This window comes from Lotus japonicus, chromosome 6, assembly GCF_012489685.1.
Source record: "Lotus japonicus ecotype B-129 chromosome 6, LjGifu_v1.2".
Taxonomy (NCBI): domain Eukaryota; kingdom Viridiplantae; phylum Streptophyta; class Magnoliopsida; order Fabales; family Fabaceae; genus Lotus; species Lotus japonicus.
This window is the reverse complement of record NC_080046.1, coordinates 62,418,464-62,434,883: the sequence shown is the minus strand read 5'-3', so window position 1 is coordinate 62,434,883 and position 16,420 is coordinate 62,418,464. Positions and strand designations below refer to the sequence as shown.

At 35.6% G+C, this 16,420-nt stretch overlaps 2 protein-coding genes across 4 annotated transcripts; one reads left to right on the top strand and one right to left on the bottom strand.

Moving 5' to 3' along the window:
* Window positions 1–48: 48 nt before the first annotated feature.
* On the top strand, window positions 49–6,220 carry LOC130722766 (anaphase-promoting complex subunit 7). The gene is made up of 18 exons (XM_057573599.1): window positions 49–215; window positions 311–379; window positions 503–553; window positions 900–1,034; window positions 1,152–1,214; window positions 1,493–1,608; window positions 2,305–2,389; window positions 2,539–2,598; window positions 3,137–3,182; window positions 3,521–3,594; window positions 3,859–3,909; window positions 4,019–4,219; window positions 4,308–4,352; window positions 4,445–4,538; window positions 4,692–4,837; window positions 4,925–5,154; window positions 5,441–5,501; window positions 5,721–6,220. Exons 1-18 carry the CDS (start codon window positions 147–149, stop codon window positions 5,802–5,804), a joined length of 1,680 nt encoding a protein of 559 aa, XP_057429582.1. The 5' UTR covers window positions 49–146; the 3' UTR covers window positions 5,805–6,220.
* A 122-nt stretch (window positions 6,221–6,342) lies between these two features.
* Window positions 6,343–13,769, bottom strand: LOC130722765 (acyl-CoA-binding domain-containing protein 6-like). Of its 3 annotated transcripts, none has more exons than XM_057573597.1 (16): window positions 13,250–13,769; window positions 13,070–13,151; window positions 12,835–12,978; window positions 12,656–12,733; window positions 12,437–12,541; window positions 11,609–11,675; window positions 11,460–11,521; window positions 10,585–10,724; window positions 10,269–10,395; window positions 10,043–10,157; window positions 9,225–9,313; window positions 8,629–8,712; window positions 8,202–8,552; window positions 7,258–7,773; window positions 7,121–7,180; window positions 6,343–6,974 (listed from the first exon to the last, which is right to left on the bottom strand). In XM_057573597.1, exons 1-16 carry the CDS (start codon window positions 13,285–13,287, stop codon window positions 6,894–6,896), a joined length of 2,139 nt encoding a protein of 712 aa, XP_057429580.1. In that variant the 5' UTR covers window positions 13,288–13,769; the 3' UTR covers window positions 6,343–6,893. The 3 variants fall into 3 exon arrangements, 2 of the variants coding, with proteins under 2 accessions (XP_057429580.1, XP_057429581.1); XM_057573598.1 differs by having other exon boundaries at window positions 13,070–13,148; XR_009014093.1 differs by having other exon boundaries at window positions 6,912–6,974; window positions 7,121–7,183.
* Window positions 13,770–16,420: the final 2,651 nt, after the last annotated feature.

Here is a 16,420-nt window from a genome sequence, read left to right as displayed (position 1 = left end):
TCAAATCTATATATATACCTAGACAAAAATAAATAAATAAAAGGGAATTGCAAATTGAAGAGAAGAGAAGAGAAGAGAAAGAAACAGAGTGAAAGAAAGAAAGAGAGTGTTTCAAATACAAGAGCGCCTTGTGTTACCACACAACAATGGAAGTTCCGAAGGATCAAATCGCCACTCTTCTCGACCATGGCCTCTACAACTCTGCTCAGATGCTCGTAACCCTCTTCTTCTTCTTCGATTCCACATCAAAAATTCTTGCTTTCTCATTTTTAGGTTGATGGGTCTAATCCCAAGTTGTTGTTTTCAACAGGGTTGTTTTCTTGTTTCTTCACCTGCTGCCAATGCTGAATCGGCCCCTCACCTCAAAACTGAGAGCTTGGTCTCTGAAAGTTTCATTTTTTTCATAAATTAATATGACCCTTTTTTTCATTCCATGATTTTCAATCTCTGCAACTTTTTTGAAGTTATAATGTTGGTTGGTTATTTATTTGTGATTGTGCAGGTGCTACTTGGTGATTCATTCTTCCAAGAAAGGGAGTATCGTAGAGCCATTGTAAGAGACTGTGCTATCTCTTTTTCTTTCTCCCTTTTGCATTTTGCTGTTGTGAACTATTGATTATTTGTTAGTTTATTCTGTTGAGGCTTTTATGAAAGGCAATTTCTTTGCTACCCCTTTAAAGGTTCTGTACCTTTCTTCATATTAAACTTTTTTAATTTTACAATATAGTCCTTGGTATGGTAAAAAATGAACTAAAGGGTATAGCACCCTCTTATTTTTCGGTGGATACCGAAGCAATGCCCTTTATGAAATGGATGATTGAAAAGTTATATCTTTGTGAGAGAGTGAAGTGGTGAAGTCTTATTAATTACTAATTAGCATATCTTTTGTTTATGGGCAGCATACCTATAAGCAAGCTTTGCAACACTACAAGATGATTCCGAAACAGAACATGGCGTCTTCTCGGACTGCGTTGTCATCGAACAGGTCTTCTTCTCCAAATTCGTGCAATGTATCGGTAATCAATGAGAATGAGGTGTGTTGGTGTAATGTGCTTCTTTGAACCTAATTAGTTGGATTCGGTTTATTTGCTTTTAAGACTTTGATTGTGTAGGTTATTTATGAAGGTTCCTTTTCAATCTCTCTTTAACAGGTCAAGTTCAAAATTGCATCATGTCACTGTTCTCTGAATGAGAACAAAGCGGCTTTGGCTGAGGTTTGTTTCTCATTCTCTCTCCTCAGGCGCGATTCATTGGAGTGCTTGCCAACTAACAGTTTATCTTAAATTTTTAAAAAAGGAATCCCGTTATTATATTTTCATGTGAAGGAAGGCCAGTTCTATATTTATTGAGGGATTAACAATGGAATTTTGTCAGTCCTGAATGTGTCATTTTTAATGAGAAACAAAGGTTATGACGTTCGCCGTTACATTCTTGGTTTCTTTTCAATTTTTGTCATCCCTTATGAGCTGTTTGTGTTGCACTTTCATCACAGATGGATGGAATTCCAGTCAAAGCTAGAAATTTGGCAATGAACTTGTTATTAGGAAAGCTATATCGAATTTGTAGACAAAGTCGAGCTGCTGCTGCTATTTACAAAGAATGTCTAAGGTTGGTAAATTTCTCATACACTAAGTGAACCTTTGATATGGCACCAATAGGCTATCTTTAAGTGCTTTTATGGATTTATTTATTAATTTAAAATCCTCCTAATTCCAATATTTCATTGAATACTGACCTTCAACCTTCAGGTGTGATGCCTGCTAGCAGCATCCTTATGCTTGAACCGATATAATTAGCTCACATCAATTACAATTATTAACTTTTATATGTTTGTTCATCCAGAGAATTTTTTTGTATCTTAGACTTAGTTATTGAGTCCTTGACGGACCTGCTGAAGTATAGAAGCATGGAAAATGGAATGACATTTTGGTATAAAATTAGGGCAAGAATCTTACCTTCAGATGTCTAGTACACCTATGTTGAAAAACCTCATTTTAAATTTGCTTATATGTGGGGTGAGGCATGAAAAACCTACATATATCATATGTGTTGATGGCTTGACTTCTCTCTCACACACTCATATTCTCTTAAAGCTCATATATCATCTGCATCTTGTGGAGCCCCTTTCCGTTTCTGAATTCTTACTGCTTGCTTTCCCTTTAGGCAGTATTAAATGTGTTATGGACTTGTGGAATTGGCTACATGCTTTGATTCCTTTTTGTATGTGCATTTTCATCTTTCATATGATGTATTATTAATTTGCTACTGGATTTAAATTGACTTTTGTACTTGTCTTTTTGCCAGACATTGTCCTTATGTACTTGAGGCTATCACTGCTTTATCTGAACTGGGAGTTACTGCAAAAGACATCATTTCGTTGTTTCCTCAGGTTAGTTGGTAATAAAAAGCAGAACTGAAGCTAAATACAGATTCATCCCTTTTATCTTGATTTTTTTCTTTCCAGTTTTGTAAGTTGATCAACTTGTACAGTTTAGAAATAATTTGAGATATAATTGGTGTGTAAACATTTGACTTCAGACTCCAAATAGAAGTGGGAGGGCTTCATCTGATCATATTGACTCAAGTCGTTGGCTTCAAGTAAGTTTGTACATATACTATATTAGACATTTACATAATACTATATTAGACATTAGTTCAAATCCTTGTTTGTCACCGTGCTTGGAAGGCACTTGCTGCCATTTTTCTGTTTATTGATCTTTCCTTTTTATGATAAGACATAAGCCTCTATAGATGGCATCATTCTTACCCTGCATAGCATATATGCTGTAAAGAATCCTTGAGAAGTAACAAAAGGTGACTGCTAGTATACTGAATTAACAAAGATTATTACAAACTATTTTGATGGTTTGGTGGTATATTAGATTGTATTGAGCTTGGCCAGTTGATATGCATATCTAAATATAACTATCAGTTGCGATGGAAATAAGATCTAAATGTTACTGCCAAAGGAGCATGTATTCCATATCACAAGATCTTATTCCTAAAGATAATCACCATAAAAACATGCACAAGAAAATATGGTATCATCTGTTCCATGGATTGTGTTTGTATACTACCAGGCGAACCCTTAGAACTTGCAACTTTTGATTAACTTTTTCCTTTTTTTCTTTTGCAGCGCTACGTTGAAGCTCAGTGTTGCTTGGCTTCAAATGATTACAAAGGTGAGATATTGTATCTTATATGTAGTCAGTATGGTTCCATGCTTGTCCGTTGGACCTGAAGGATCCATTGGTAAAATGTGTTCTATGGGCATAATCCTGAGGCCAATTGCTGTCACCCAAAGTTAACAAATGATAAATCCTTCTGTAAATTGTTATATTGTTCATGTGACTCATTTTTTCTGCATCAGACTTTTGTTCTTCAGTTTTAATCAAACCTGGTCGAGATTTTAACGAACACACGCACACACACACTTCATACTACCTTCTATCATGCTTTATACTACTTTCTGTGATGTTTCTCTGATACATGCAATTTTACTATGTTCCAATGTTGACAGGTGCCTTGGAACTATATGCGGATCTTTTACAGCGTTTCCCTAATAATATACACTTACTACTTGAGATTGCAAAGGTAAGACTATGCAGTGATTTAGAACTTGTGTACTATACTCTTTCAACCTGGCAGATTTTGCGCTTAGTTATATCTTTATTATTCTTTGAGTTGACTGTTTGAATTTTTGAATTTTAAATTTTTTTAACTAAGTGCAGCCCCTGGGCAAAGGATTGCATCCTTTCCCTAGGTGGGGGTTCCTTTCCTCTAATTACTACTTTTGCACTAGAAATTCCTTGAATTGATTGTATAATAAGTAAAACCTGATGTATATTTTAAATGAAGGTTGAGGCTATTATTGGAAAGAATGAAGAGGCCATAATGAATTTTGAGAAGGTAATATGGAGTTATACTTTATTAAGTTCATAGATTTATCTCTGTTTCCAACTTCCTTATTTATGTGTTTACTTAACTTATAATTATGTTGATGATATGGTGATCACAGGCCCGATCAATTGATCCATACATCATAACATATATGGATGAGTATGCAATGCTTCTAAAGCTGAAGTCTGAATATTCAAAGCTAAACAAGCTAGTACATGATTTATTGAGTATTGATCCTGCAAGACCAGAGGTTTTTGTAGCTTTATCTGTTTTATGGGAAAGGAAAGATGAGAAAAGGGCATTATCATATGCTGAGCAGGTTGGTATTTTTATTTGATGCACAATGGACTCAATTGTTTTATCTATTGCTGAATTTCTTACATTTGACTACTTTTTCATGTAAATAGAGCATCCGAATGGATGAGAGGCACATACCAGGCTACCTAATAAAGGTAATATAATGGTTTTGCATCACAGATCAAATGGGGTCTATTTACTCTCTTTAAGTATTATGAATTTGAGCTGACACGTTGAGTTTATTCAGGGACATCTATTATTGACAATGAAACGGGCAGAAGCTGCTGTGTCTGCATTCAGGGGAGCTCAAGAATTGAGGCCTGACATACGCTCATATCAAGGTTTAATTTGAACTGTAAAAAATATCTAGTTGCGTGATTTGCATCTCTTGCCTGCAATGAAATTCAAGTTTGCTCCTGCCATTATCCATTGCAAATTCCCAATTATGTGAATGTAAAAATTTACAGACTTTGACATTAATCTGAATATTCCAGGGTTGGTTCATACGTACTTGGCTCTCTCTAAAATTAAAGAGGCTTTATATGCTTCAAGAGAGGCAATGAAAGCAATGCCTCAATCAGCAAAGGCTTTAAAATTAGTAGGTGATGTTCATGCCAGTAATTCTGGTGGCAGAGAAAAGGCAAGTTCTCAGCTCTTAAAAAATAAGTAATTGTAGACTACTTTCTTTGTTTTCTTATGAGTGAAGTTTCGCGCATTTTTCATACAGGCAAAAAAATTCTACGAGTCTGCATTAAGGCTGGAACCTGGTTACCTTGGAGCTGCTCTAGCTTTGGCTGAGCTCCATGTTATTGAGGGGCGAAATGGAGATGCTGTGTCTCTGCTTGAGCGATATCTTAAAGACTGGGCTGATGATTCTCTTCATGTTAAACTTGCACAAGTTTTTGCTGCCACTAATATGCTGCAGGAGGCTTTGTCACATTATCAAGCTGCATTAAGGTTGACTCATATTCTGAAAACATCTATCAGGGTGTAAATAGTGCACTTTTCTGCTTTTTTTAACATGTTAGAAAAGAATTTAGTTTGGCATCACTTGGTGTAAATTGGCATGCACACCATATGGATGGATTAAAGTGGGAGAGCATGTACTGTGTTTTTTAGTTTATGACATGGTTTGCATTTTATATTTCCTTCATACAAAAATTTGGTTTCATGATATAACTTTCCTCTGCATACTTTTTGTTCATGATTTTATTAAGCTGCTAACATACAGCATAAATGGCAGATTAAATCCCCATAACGAAGCAGCAAAACGGGGTTTAGAGCGTTTAGAGAAGCAGATGAAGGTTTGCCCTTCTTATTTATTATTATTATTAGTGTTGTTTTTAATCTATCCTTATTTATATTTCTCTCAACTTCTAATCACAAACATCGTTTGTACTGCTGGATTATATGTAAGTTTTTATCTGAAGTAGATCCATGGTCTACTCCAAAAGTGTAATTTCATTGATGACGAGAGGACAAGTTTGAGTGAAGTTAAAATTTGTGATTTTGCATCTGTTTAGGGAGTTGATCCTGATGCACCTGAAGAAGATGAAGATGATGTTGAAGATGCTGACGGAGATCAAGACGAGACTGAACTTCTCTGAGTGTATTAGTGTCCAAAGGAGTCTGTTATGCTGAGAAAATTACTCATGGAAATAGTTTAATGTCGAGACTGCATTAGCAGTAGGGTGAGAATTACCTTGGTGGCTACAAGGCCTGGCTTTCACAGCAAGAGTTCACATCAGAATACAGAAATTAAATTATTGTCAACTATTGCATCTTGTGGGATGAGTGGTTGGAGTTGGAGTTTGGCCAGAAGGTTGAGTTCCAGTTGGTAAGGCCAAGCTGGAGGCATCTGTTATCTCCATTGTAAGATTATTTTGAAGCTGTCATCTTTAGTGACAAGTTTAATTTAAGTGAGTATTACAAACACTTCTCTCACTTTCTGTAACAATGTGTAAAAGTTCCTCATTTAATTGTTTCCATCATTAGTCAAAGTGAAATTTCAAGTATAAATTTATTCTTTACAGTCTGGCTAAGTGTTAAGATTTAGGTCGCATATTGAGAGCTTATTAGAGCTTTTCTTTTAAGTGGAATCACTTGTACAAGTGTCCCAAATAAATCCATGCACAAGTGCTTATTGCTAGCGTTTAATAATTGTTATTTATCTAAATGCACTCATCATGTGCACAACTCAAATGGGTGGAGGCAAATTTATGCCCCGCCCAAAAAATGTTACTGAATCTTATATTTTTATTTTAAAAAATAAGTTCTTGTAACTCTCTAATTCACGGACACCTCATTGCACAAGTTAGAGGTATTAATTATATATTATATAATATTACAAAATGTATATATAATTGTTATTAAATTGATCACAATTCAACTAGATTGAGATCAATGAACTATAAACTAATAATATCTCCACTTTCTTTATGTTTCACAATCTTCTATTACGACCGTGGAAGATGGTGCACTTGATCAAACAATGTAGTGCGGATCCAATTTTGTCTCGTACTTTCATTTTGAGAACCAAGCATTGTCCAAGTCTTCAACTCAAAATGCCCGTGTCTTGTCTTATGCATTCACTTTGTCCTCATTCTAGGAAAGGAGTGAGCTTTGTCCCTATCATCATTTTTGCTGAATTTGATTGGTATCATCCATTCACCATTCAGAACACCTTCATTCATTCATCATACATGAAAAGGCTTCCTCGGAGTTGGTGCTCGATTTTCCATTGATTGCAGCCTCTGTTTGAGATGAAATACTTCAACCTGTGCACTCAAAAATGATGGCAATGTGGTTAAGAAATTCAAATATGGTAACATACTGAACTCCTCAATTTCAACAACATAATTGGACTAATAAAATGTGAATAAAAGACGGCTACGATTTGTAATTAATCCAAGAATGAAGGTACCTGTAATTGGAATGCCCTGGCTCTTTCTCCAGCAAGAACTCCTCTTGTTGAGTGCAATTCCTACTAAGATTGACAACTCAATATTGGCTTTTATACAGGAATGCAAGTACTTCCATCAAATGAAGTGCCAAACATACCTTTTGTGTATCATCTAAAACAGCCTTGAGGAATGCCACATCATGCTCAAGCCTTACATTGTCAGAGTGGACAATGTTGGATAGGTTGTTGGCTTCTTCTTGAGCCAACTCTGAACCAGCTACCTTCTCTCTCAGTAATTCTACCTCCTTCAGCGTGTCAGCTAATTTTTTCTCCACCTCCTGCCTGCTTTTAAAAGCTGATGCTAAGCTTTTCTCAGAAGCTTCTCGGCCTGCTAACGCAGCTGCCAATTGTCCCTCCAGAATGCCGAATTTTCTTATCAGGGAAGCCACTTTAGTTTCGTAATAATGATATATGTTTGAAGCAGCAGAGTGCGATCCCGATTTAGTGTTTTCAGGGAATGACACATCCTCACTTTCTAGCATGACATTTCCAAGACCTAGATTTTGTTGATTTGAACTTCCGGTTACAAACACCTGCTCCTCCATGTTGATCTTGGCTCCACTCATGTTCCTCTGACTTCCAGAGCCATTTTGATTTGTTCTATGATCTGCTGCCTGAACCATATAATAAGTTAAAATATCAGGTTTATTTTTTTTCTGGTCACAAATGTTGGTATCAGGAATGGAATAGTACACATATTTCGAGACAGGAAATTCTTAACACCATAATAATTGGTTCACTTTAGATGTACATTCAATTAATGAGAAGGGGTGATAGATGGCACCATTAGCAGCTTATCACGACCATTAGCTTGTAGCCTGTGACTTCTAAATGTTAAAATAACAAGCAGATGAGGTGAATAAACTTATGTATATTTATGCATGTTGAAACCCACCTTGGTGCGGGTGGGGGGGTTCTAGCCTCTAGGATATGTAGTTAATCAACATGCATCAAAATTACATTAGCAGAGTATCCACGGCTTCCCGGTGTCAAAGAAGCATTTTGTATTAAAGCATATGATTAAAGGGAATTTCTGTTTTACCTGAGGTAAAGAACTTTCATCTTCTGAATGCTTGTCAATCCTAATATGTGCGTTGATTTCTTCATCATGATCAAATTGCCTGCCAAGGGTGATTTTAGTAGGGAGAGAGCTGGAATCTTCTACAAGCAGGGATTCTGAAAGAGACTTCCTTTCAGAACCATGACCAATTCCAGATGATAGATTGTGTTGAGAAAAAAGGTCAATGAAACGTTGGGAAGAGCCATTTTTACGTTGAGAGGCCAATCCACTTGGTGATGGATGTTTGTCATGTAGTATAGATCCAGGAACTTCGGTAGCAGTTAGCCGTCTTCTCAGTGCTGATTCATTTTTTTCTATTATCAATACTTCCACCTGTTGAAGTGAAGATGAAGGTCACAAGTTCGATCAGAACTAACTAATACATTAACTTCACACATTTAAGCCAAACCTGATTTGATGACTCTTTTTTGGATCCCCCAAATGCAACAAGAAAGTCCTTTTCCTTGTGCTGCACGTGTACCAGGCTAAAACCCTGCTACTACAACAGATATCATAAGAATGATTTCAAACAATCTTGAGGAGAGCATGACCAAGAACACTAAGAATATCTGCTATCAAATAAAATTTAGTATAAAGTGAGGGAAAGGATATGTTGGACTCCTAGAGCCAAACGTAAAGCATCGAAATAATTTTATTAATAATCAAGAAGATACATGGTCAATGAATTGAAAATTAACAGCTTATAGGTTGAGCTTAACAGCTTATAGGTTGAACCAAGATTTCATATTCAAAAAATGAGACAGGAATTTTATCAGTTGTATTAAACAGGCCAAATGAAGTCTTGTATGTAACAAAAACTTGTAGTACTTATTCCCACTACCTTGACACAAAAATTTGAGTTACAAGTTCGAAAGGCTAAATGGAATGCACTAAGGAAAGTTACCATTAATACATCATTGTTAATGAATAAACAGTGAAATTAATAGCATGAGGCTAGCAGCAGATAAATGATAGGTAATGTGACAGGGAAAATAAAAAGTTCACCTTGTTGGTAGTGATAGAAGACGGAGGCGAAGCAACTGCCACAGACCATTCACTTTTTAGAATATCATATATCAAAGTCTCTCCATGTCCTGCAAAACGTTGGGGAAAATTAAAACTTAAGAAATAGAATATAAAGAATATAACAAGAGTGAAACAGACAAGTAGTGATACAAGCAGTGGAACTAAGTTGCAGAGAATAGCAATGCAGTACCAATCCAGTGATAACTTAAAACCTACTTTAAAATCTCATGCTTGTTTGCTGATTCATATACAATCCTTTATCCTTCTGTCTCTTTTAGTTGGAATCAATCTCCTAGTAATTTGATCTTTCAAAATAAGTGTTGGGTCTCCATTCTCAAGGAACATAGATTCAATGATTTGCCCAATTTTAAAAGTTGCCAAAATTTTGAAACTCAAAATACAAGGAATGCTCTCAAAGTCTACATTGATCAAACGTGCAATAGTTCTTAATAGATGAAATTATGACAGGAAACAAAGATACAAGGAATAACTTCAATGTGACATAGTAACCAAAAACAAAATCAGTTATATTTATGCATGGGATGAAGGGCGCTTGATGCAATGATTGGAGTTGCTGCTGCGTGACTAGGAGGTCACAAGTTCTAATCGTGGAACCAACATCTTACAAATGGAAGGTAAAGCTACCTACATACAGACCCACACTGGGTCTGGCCCTCCCTTGGACCTCATCATGGTAGAAGCTTTATAGCACTAGGTTTCCCTTTGAAGTGTAAAAGGATAAGTTCAAAAAGTAAACTTGACATAACTGTCAAATGCATCTTCATAAGAAAACATACGTTTTTTCCTGCTTGCACCCACTGTAATATACCATTTAGTGCCACATAAAACACCACAACAACCGGCTCTAGGTGATGGATGGAAACCCCGTATCTTTATTCTTGACCATGCCATCTGAGGGAAAAGATATATTCATCAAATTTATAATGAATGAATTTTTTATCTTTATCTTGGAAAATGGAAATCAATAACTTTCACTTATTTCCGTATAGAGAGTTCACACACCGTTTCAAAGTCAAGTGAATACAAGTCGTTCAAGGTTCTGGATTTTGAAGCTCCACCAAATATAAGAAGAATTTTACCATCATAAAGTGCTGCTACGTGATTGAATCTTGGAGAAGGTGCTGTTCCCCTGTAAGTAATATAATATTTTAGGAGGTAGTAGAATGAAAGAGTATCATAACGTCAAATTAACATAATTCAAATGCAATGAAACATTTATACCAGGTGCTTACTCGTAGATACTCACATGGAATACCAAACTTTTGTTTTTGAACCATTTTTTAAGAAAATGATCACAACAAGGCCTATGGGCACTTACGTGCAGTGAAGTGGAAGCCATGTCAAGGACTTGAGATCAAACATATGTAGATCATTCAGTTTCCTCCTTTTAGCATCTTCTCCCCCAAACAATATTAATTTAGAGTTAGCCCTAACAACAGTGTGACCACTGCGAGCAGCCTGCCAAGAACAAAATCATTGGTCAGTACTTCCTAGAGAGATATTGATGGAAGAAATTAAATTACGATTTTAGTCCTGGTTCTTTGTCTGGAATTGTTTGAGCTCATGTCTTCTTGACAAATAGGTGCTCAAATGTGATGTGATAATCACATCCTCTTCATGCATGAAAATATCAATGTAATCAAAACAAACAAAAAAAACTGTTCCGTCCACTAGGCAATCCTCAACAACAAAAAATCTATTGCAAACTTGTTAAACATATTTTAGTTGATAGAGAATTATTAAGGTAGAGAGAGAGAGAGAGAGAGAGAATACACATTTTTCAATAATCTTCATGATTTGCGATCTATTCCCTCTGTTCCTATTTATAAGTCATGTTCTAGATTCATGTATCATTAAATACCTATGAAGCACTATCTAACACTCGTCAATAATTTTTTCAGCTTTTCAATAAGGGTAGGAAAGTTTACATATTTTTAGATAAATTTGAGTCTAATAACTAATCTTAACTAATTTTCGTAATTCATGTGAATTAGTTGAAAGTTGAAACTGACTTATAAATAGGAAGTTAGGAGGACCAAAGGGAATATTAAGTAATATGATAGGGAAACATATGAAAATTTAGTCCAGTAGCACATGCCTTAACATTTGAATGACTAAAATCTAGAGAAAGAATCCTCAAGATCAACTTCCTAAAACAGAGGTATTTGCACTTTCATCAAATGAAATTCTTACCGGTATGTCTCCCTTTGCTTCCATGAGTGACCAGCATTCTGTCTCTGTATCAAAAGCCCATACTACAAAAACCAAAAAGATTATTAGAACAATTTCACATCATGAATCAGGACAACGCTATTACATATGTAAAGGACATGAGGCTGAACCAGATATTTGGTCACTTCCCGGGTCTGTTTTCCCTCCAACAAGAAGTGCCTTTTTCCCCCAAGAAATCTGGTCAAAGTATCATCAAGCAAAATGAATTTAGATTGGTATAAATCCTATCAGGCGTAAACTTAAAACAGAAGACCATTAGTTGATATGAATCCAGTTCAGGGGAAGCATAACAAAACTGAAGTAAGCTCAAGTATAAGAGCACATCAGAAAAGTCCTGGTGAATCCTATCAAGCACATACTTTCAACAGTGTTCCTGGCCAATTTTCCTCTGATTTTTAGGATAGAACAGTGTCATTTTCTTGTTATTCTTTCTCACATATATCTTGGAATTCTTTTGATTAACTTTACGTTCAAAGTTGGAGGTCGAAAATTTTCAATATCATGCATAAATTTTCATCATGTCCCCTCTCTTTTTTCTGGTTCATTCTTGCAACTTTCTCCGGAACCTTATGTTATGCAAGGCCTTAACTTTATGAACGCATACAATGATAAAAAGACTAACAACTATGTTTGGATATCTAATGGAGAGGGGAACAGAATGGAATAGATCATAATGGAATGTTTACAACTGTAGATAGAAACTATACATCAGCACAATCAAAAATGTCTTTCTCTCCTTGACAAAAAAAAATCTGTTTGCGATGAAAAAGATAATCAAAACATAACTCCATCTCAGGCACCAATACAACAATGTTGTGCTAAAAATAATGAGAATACTAATGTCAATCCCAAAAAAAAACTTGACTGGTCGTGTCCCATTTCTGAGAATTTATTGCTAAAAGTGCAAAAAAAACTGCTAAATGGATAGATTGAAGTACCAAACTGTGACCCTTGCAAGCTGGAATCTTTAGTGGCAGACTACTTGGTGATAAGTAAAGCTTAGACGATGCTTTGGTCCATGAAAATGTGTCAAAATTAAGCACCTGAAAACAAAATGAATAATATCCAGATCATAATTAGTTAGTTAATACAGAACAACAAACAACAATCTCCCAACCATATAATTCTAAATTACAAAACTAGAAACGTTCTCTCACCTGCACATCATCTAACAATCCACTCCCAGATTCGCCGCCAACCACTATCATCTTATTCTCAATAACAGCTGCTGCATGCTATTCACAATGAACTATAGTTTAGTATTTTGCCATAACACATCCACAAAACTAGCTATGACCAAATAAATAAAATGAAAAAGAATCACAGAATTACATACATAGGATCTAGGAGTGGGCTTATCCCCTGCAAGTGACAACACCATCCAATTCTCTGAGCTACCTGGTGTACTGACACTAATCTCAGGTGCAGCAGAATCAATTTCCTCAGGAGAATGACCACTAGTCCTCCCAACTCCATCACCCTGAAACAAGTTAAAAACTTAGCAGCCACACAAAACAGGTTCAAATTCAACCCCACACAAGGAAATGAAGGAATGAAACTAAAAAACTTACATTGGAGTTTCCATTTCTCTTGTGGTGCCTCACAGGACTTCTAGTTCCCTGGGTATTGTCAGAAAGCTGAACCTTCAATCTGCTGAGTTAAACACATCACAGCCACAACAACAAACATCAACACTGTAAAGAGCTCTCTCAAATTCCATAAGAAACAATGAAAATGGGAAAAATCTCCACCTGCCAAGTTTCATGTGCCTACGAGAGAAACCAAACATCTTGTTGTTGTTGTTCTTCAAAGCTCAAATCATGTAAGAACACTGAGTGATCAAGAGACAAAGTGAAACTAAACCCTAAACCCACAAAGGGGATGCTACATTATCCTCAAAGATAGAGACTTTCCCTCTAAAGCATGCAACTTTGACTGCTACTTTTCATGGGCACATCAAAAAAGCTCTTCTATTCTACTAAGCTTGGCTAGTTCACACTCAAAAAATCAAAATGATGGTGGAAGAAAAATTGTGGGGTGGAACTAAAGGAAAGCAACTATGACAATAACAACATTGTTGTAGTAATGAGAAATCTCAGGCTGTTTGATTGTTAAGAAAGTTGTTGGGAAACAAAAAGGAACTGAAAATGGAGTGTGGTCAGTGGTAAGGTTGCTCTGTATAACAAGACATCAAAGGTGGAAGCGGTGAAGACAGAGTCAGAGAGAGAGAGACAGAGGAAAGAGAAGAGAGAACAGAGGAGTGCAGGGAGTGAGAGGAGGCGCACATTAGCATTAGGAGCAAATGAGAGGAGTTTTTTGCGGTGTTATCAGACTCGGACCGGTGATCGACTCGGTCGAGACACTGGGTCAATGAGTCAATGGTTCAACCACTGGGTCATTGGTTCGATTGTTTGACTCGGTTTATATTAAAAAATTTAATAATTTAAAATATTTAGTATATCATATATATAAAATAATATGCATTCTTCCTAACAAGAAGCAAAGTGGTGTAGTGGAAATTTGGATTAGCTTTCTTCCCTCCAGGTCCTGTGTTCAAGTCCTAGCTATGACAGTTTTTTTAAATAACTCTCAATTGAATATCATTTGACCAAATAATTAACATTAAATATAAATTAATTACAGTTTGACCATTAAAAACAGTTTTGAAAAAAAAAGCAAAATCAGAGAAAAGGAAAAAAAAAACTGATCGGTTCATAAAAAACCGGCCGAGTCGCCGGTTTATTCTCTGAACCGGCCAGTCCAAACCGGTTCATACCGGTTGAATTGCATGGCCGATCCATTAAATGGCTCGGACCGGTCAGGGGTCCGGTTCAACCGGTCGAACCGGCCGGTCCGGTCCGAGTTTTATAACACTGATTTTTTGTCTTGTTGTGTGAAGGTGAGACGAGATGAGATGAGATGATTGTGTTGTGTGTAAGAATTGACCGTTTGTGATGAAGCCAAGCATAGCAAAACACCATTCCCACTTCAGGCTAATCATTACACTTCCTGTTTTTCTACATTATTTGTTATCTCAATAGTAATTTTTAAAAATTTCATTTGTTGAAGATAAATATTTTCTTATCGCATCTTAACGGGCGCAATTTATCTTTCAGATGTACCAAAAAGAGGAATGAGAGATAATAAAATGTAGTATCTGATTGGAGCAGTTGTTTTTTTGACTTTTTTCTGATAAATGTCTCTCTAGGTTTGAAATTGTATTTTCCCTTTTATGGGAACTTTTTTTAAGACAGGTGTCCTCATTCGAAGATAATACTGTTCGAGCCGGAAACATTAACATTATGGTGGGATTAACTCCAAACAGAAGTTTTTTCCATTCACAAAACTTATATTCAAAACCTTGTTTAAGAGGAATCAAGTAATTAGTTGATTAATTTTATGGGAGCCTAACTTGTTTATTAAATAAAGAGAAATAAGAAAACAAGTTGTAAGTAAAATATCAGTGTGTTTAAAAATTGAAATTATTTATAAAAATTAGAAGAAGAGAAAAATAAAAGGAAAAAAAAGGTTAAATGGAGTTTAGAGAAAAGGTAAGGTAAGGGGTCCCATGTGCATTGATGAGTGCAGCAGTACTGTGAGGGCCTGCAATTTTGCATGCATGAATAGGGTGTCCCCTCGGGACTTGAGTCAGTCGATGATCCAGTTGAGTCAGGCTCAGAGGAGAAAAATATACTTCCTCCGTCCCTAATTATAAGCTAAAGTTGTAAAAATCACACTTATTAAGAAAGCCTTAATTAATGCATTGGTTTTCAAAAAAAATGTACAACTTTCTATGTTTACCCCTATTTATGATAACACTTTTTCATCATTGTACTACTAATGGTGGTGCTCCACTATCAATAAATGCAAGGGTGAATATGGAAAGAAATATTAACTTTTGCAAGGTTAGCTTATATTTAGTGACACAAAAAAGTCTCAATAGCTTATAATTAGGGACGGAGGGAGTAGTACTGTACAAAAAAATCAATAAACACGTGTCTGTCTTTGTTGTGGGGGTGCTGACTTTATTTTTGGGTTTTTTTTTATGATACATTAATCGCTACAAACGTCAAACAACTATCAAAAGCTTCCCCACACCCCTGAGCTAAATTAATGTGAAAATAATTGATATGATAGTATGATATAATGTGATACACACATAACATATAGAGATAAATATAAAAATGAAGTGTATATATAATGTTTAGGAGTTTATGATATGCTCTGTTTCTTTTTCTCTCGTCTCCTGTCCAACTTAGGTATGTAACTATCTGATGAGGTGACAGGGGAACCATGTTATAGACATGTTGCATTCACTTATTCCAGTAAATTTATTCCATTATGTGCATTGTCCCTCATCAACTATGTCAAAGAATAAACACGATTTCAGGATTTAATGCCACTTATCATCATAGGGATAATGGTTTTTATCTTATTTGGATATTGTACCGAAATCATAACGCATTACTCCCTCCGGTCCTATTTATAAGCAACAAAAAAAAAATTCACATAGTTTAAGAAATGTAGTTAAACTAGATAAAATGCATTAAATTTGTCTTAAATCAAAATAAACTTCCAAAATTACCCTTTGTTATTAGTGTTGGAAAGTGGGAAAGAGAGAGAATAATTAATGAGACACATTTTACAAGTTAGAATTAATAAGGGCATCATTGGAAAAAATTAATTAATATAGCTCAAACTTTCATTTGGTTCTTATAAAAAGGACCAAGGTTTTTCTTCTCTTTCATGCTTATAAATAGGACCGGAGGGAGTACTATTTTAATAAAGTTAACAATCTTATTTTGTTAAAGGACAGGATTAGTTTTCTGTTCACATCGTGAGTATGCTCCACTTAGATAACCAACAAGTTATGTTCTGTTTCATTTCTTTTGGTGATTTTAGAATCATCAATGTATTTTAGT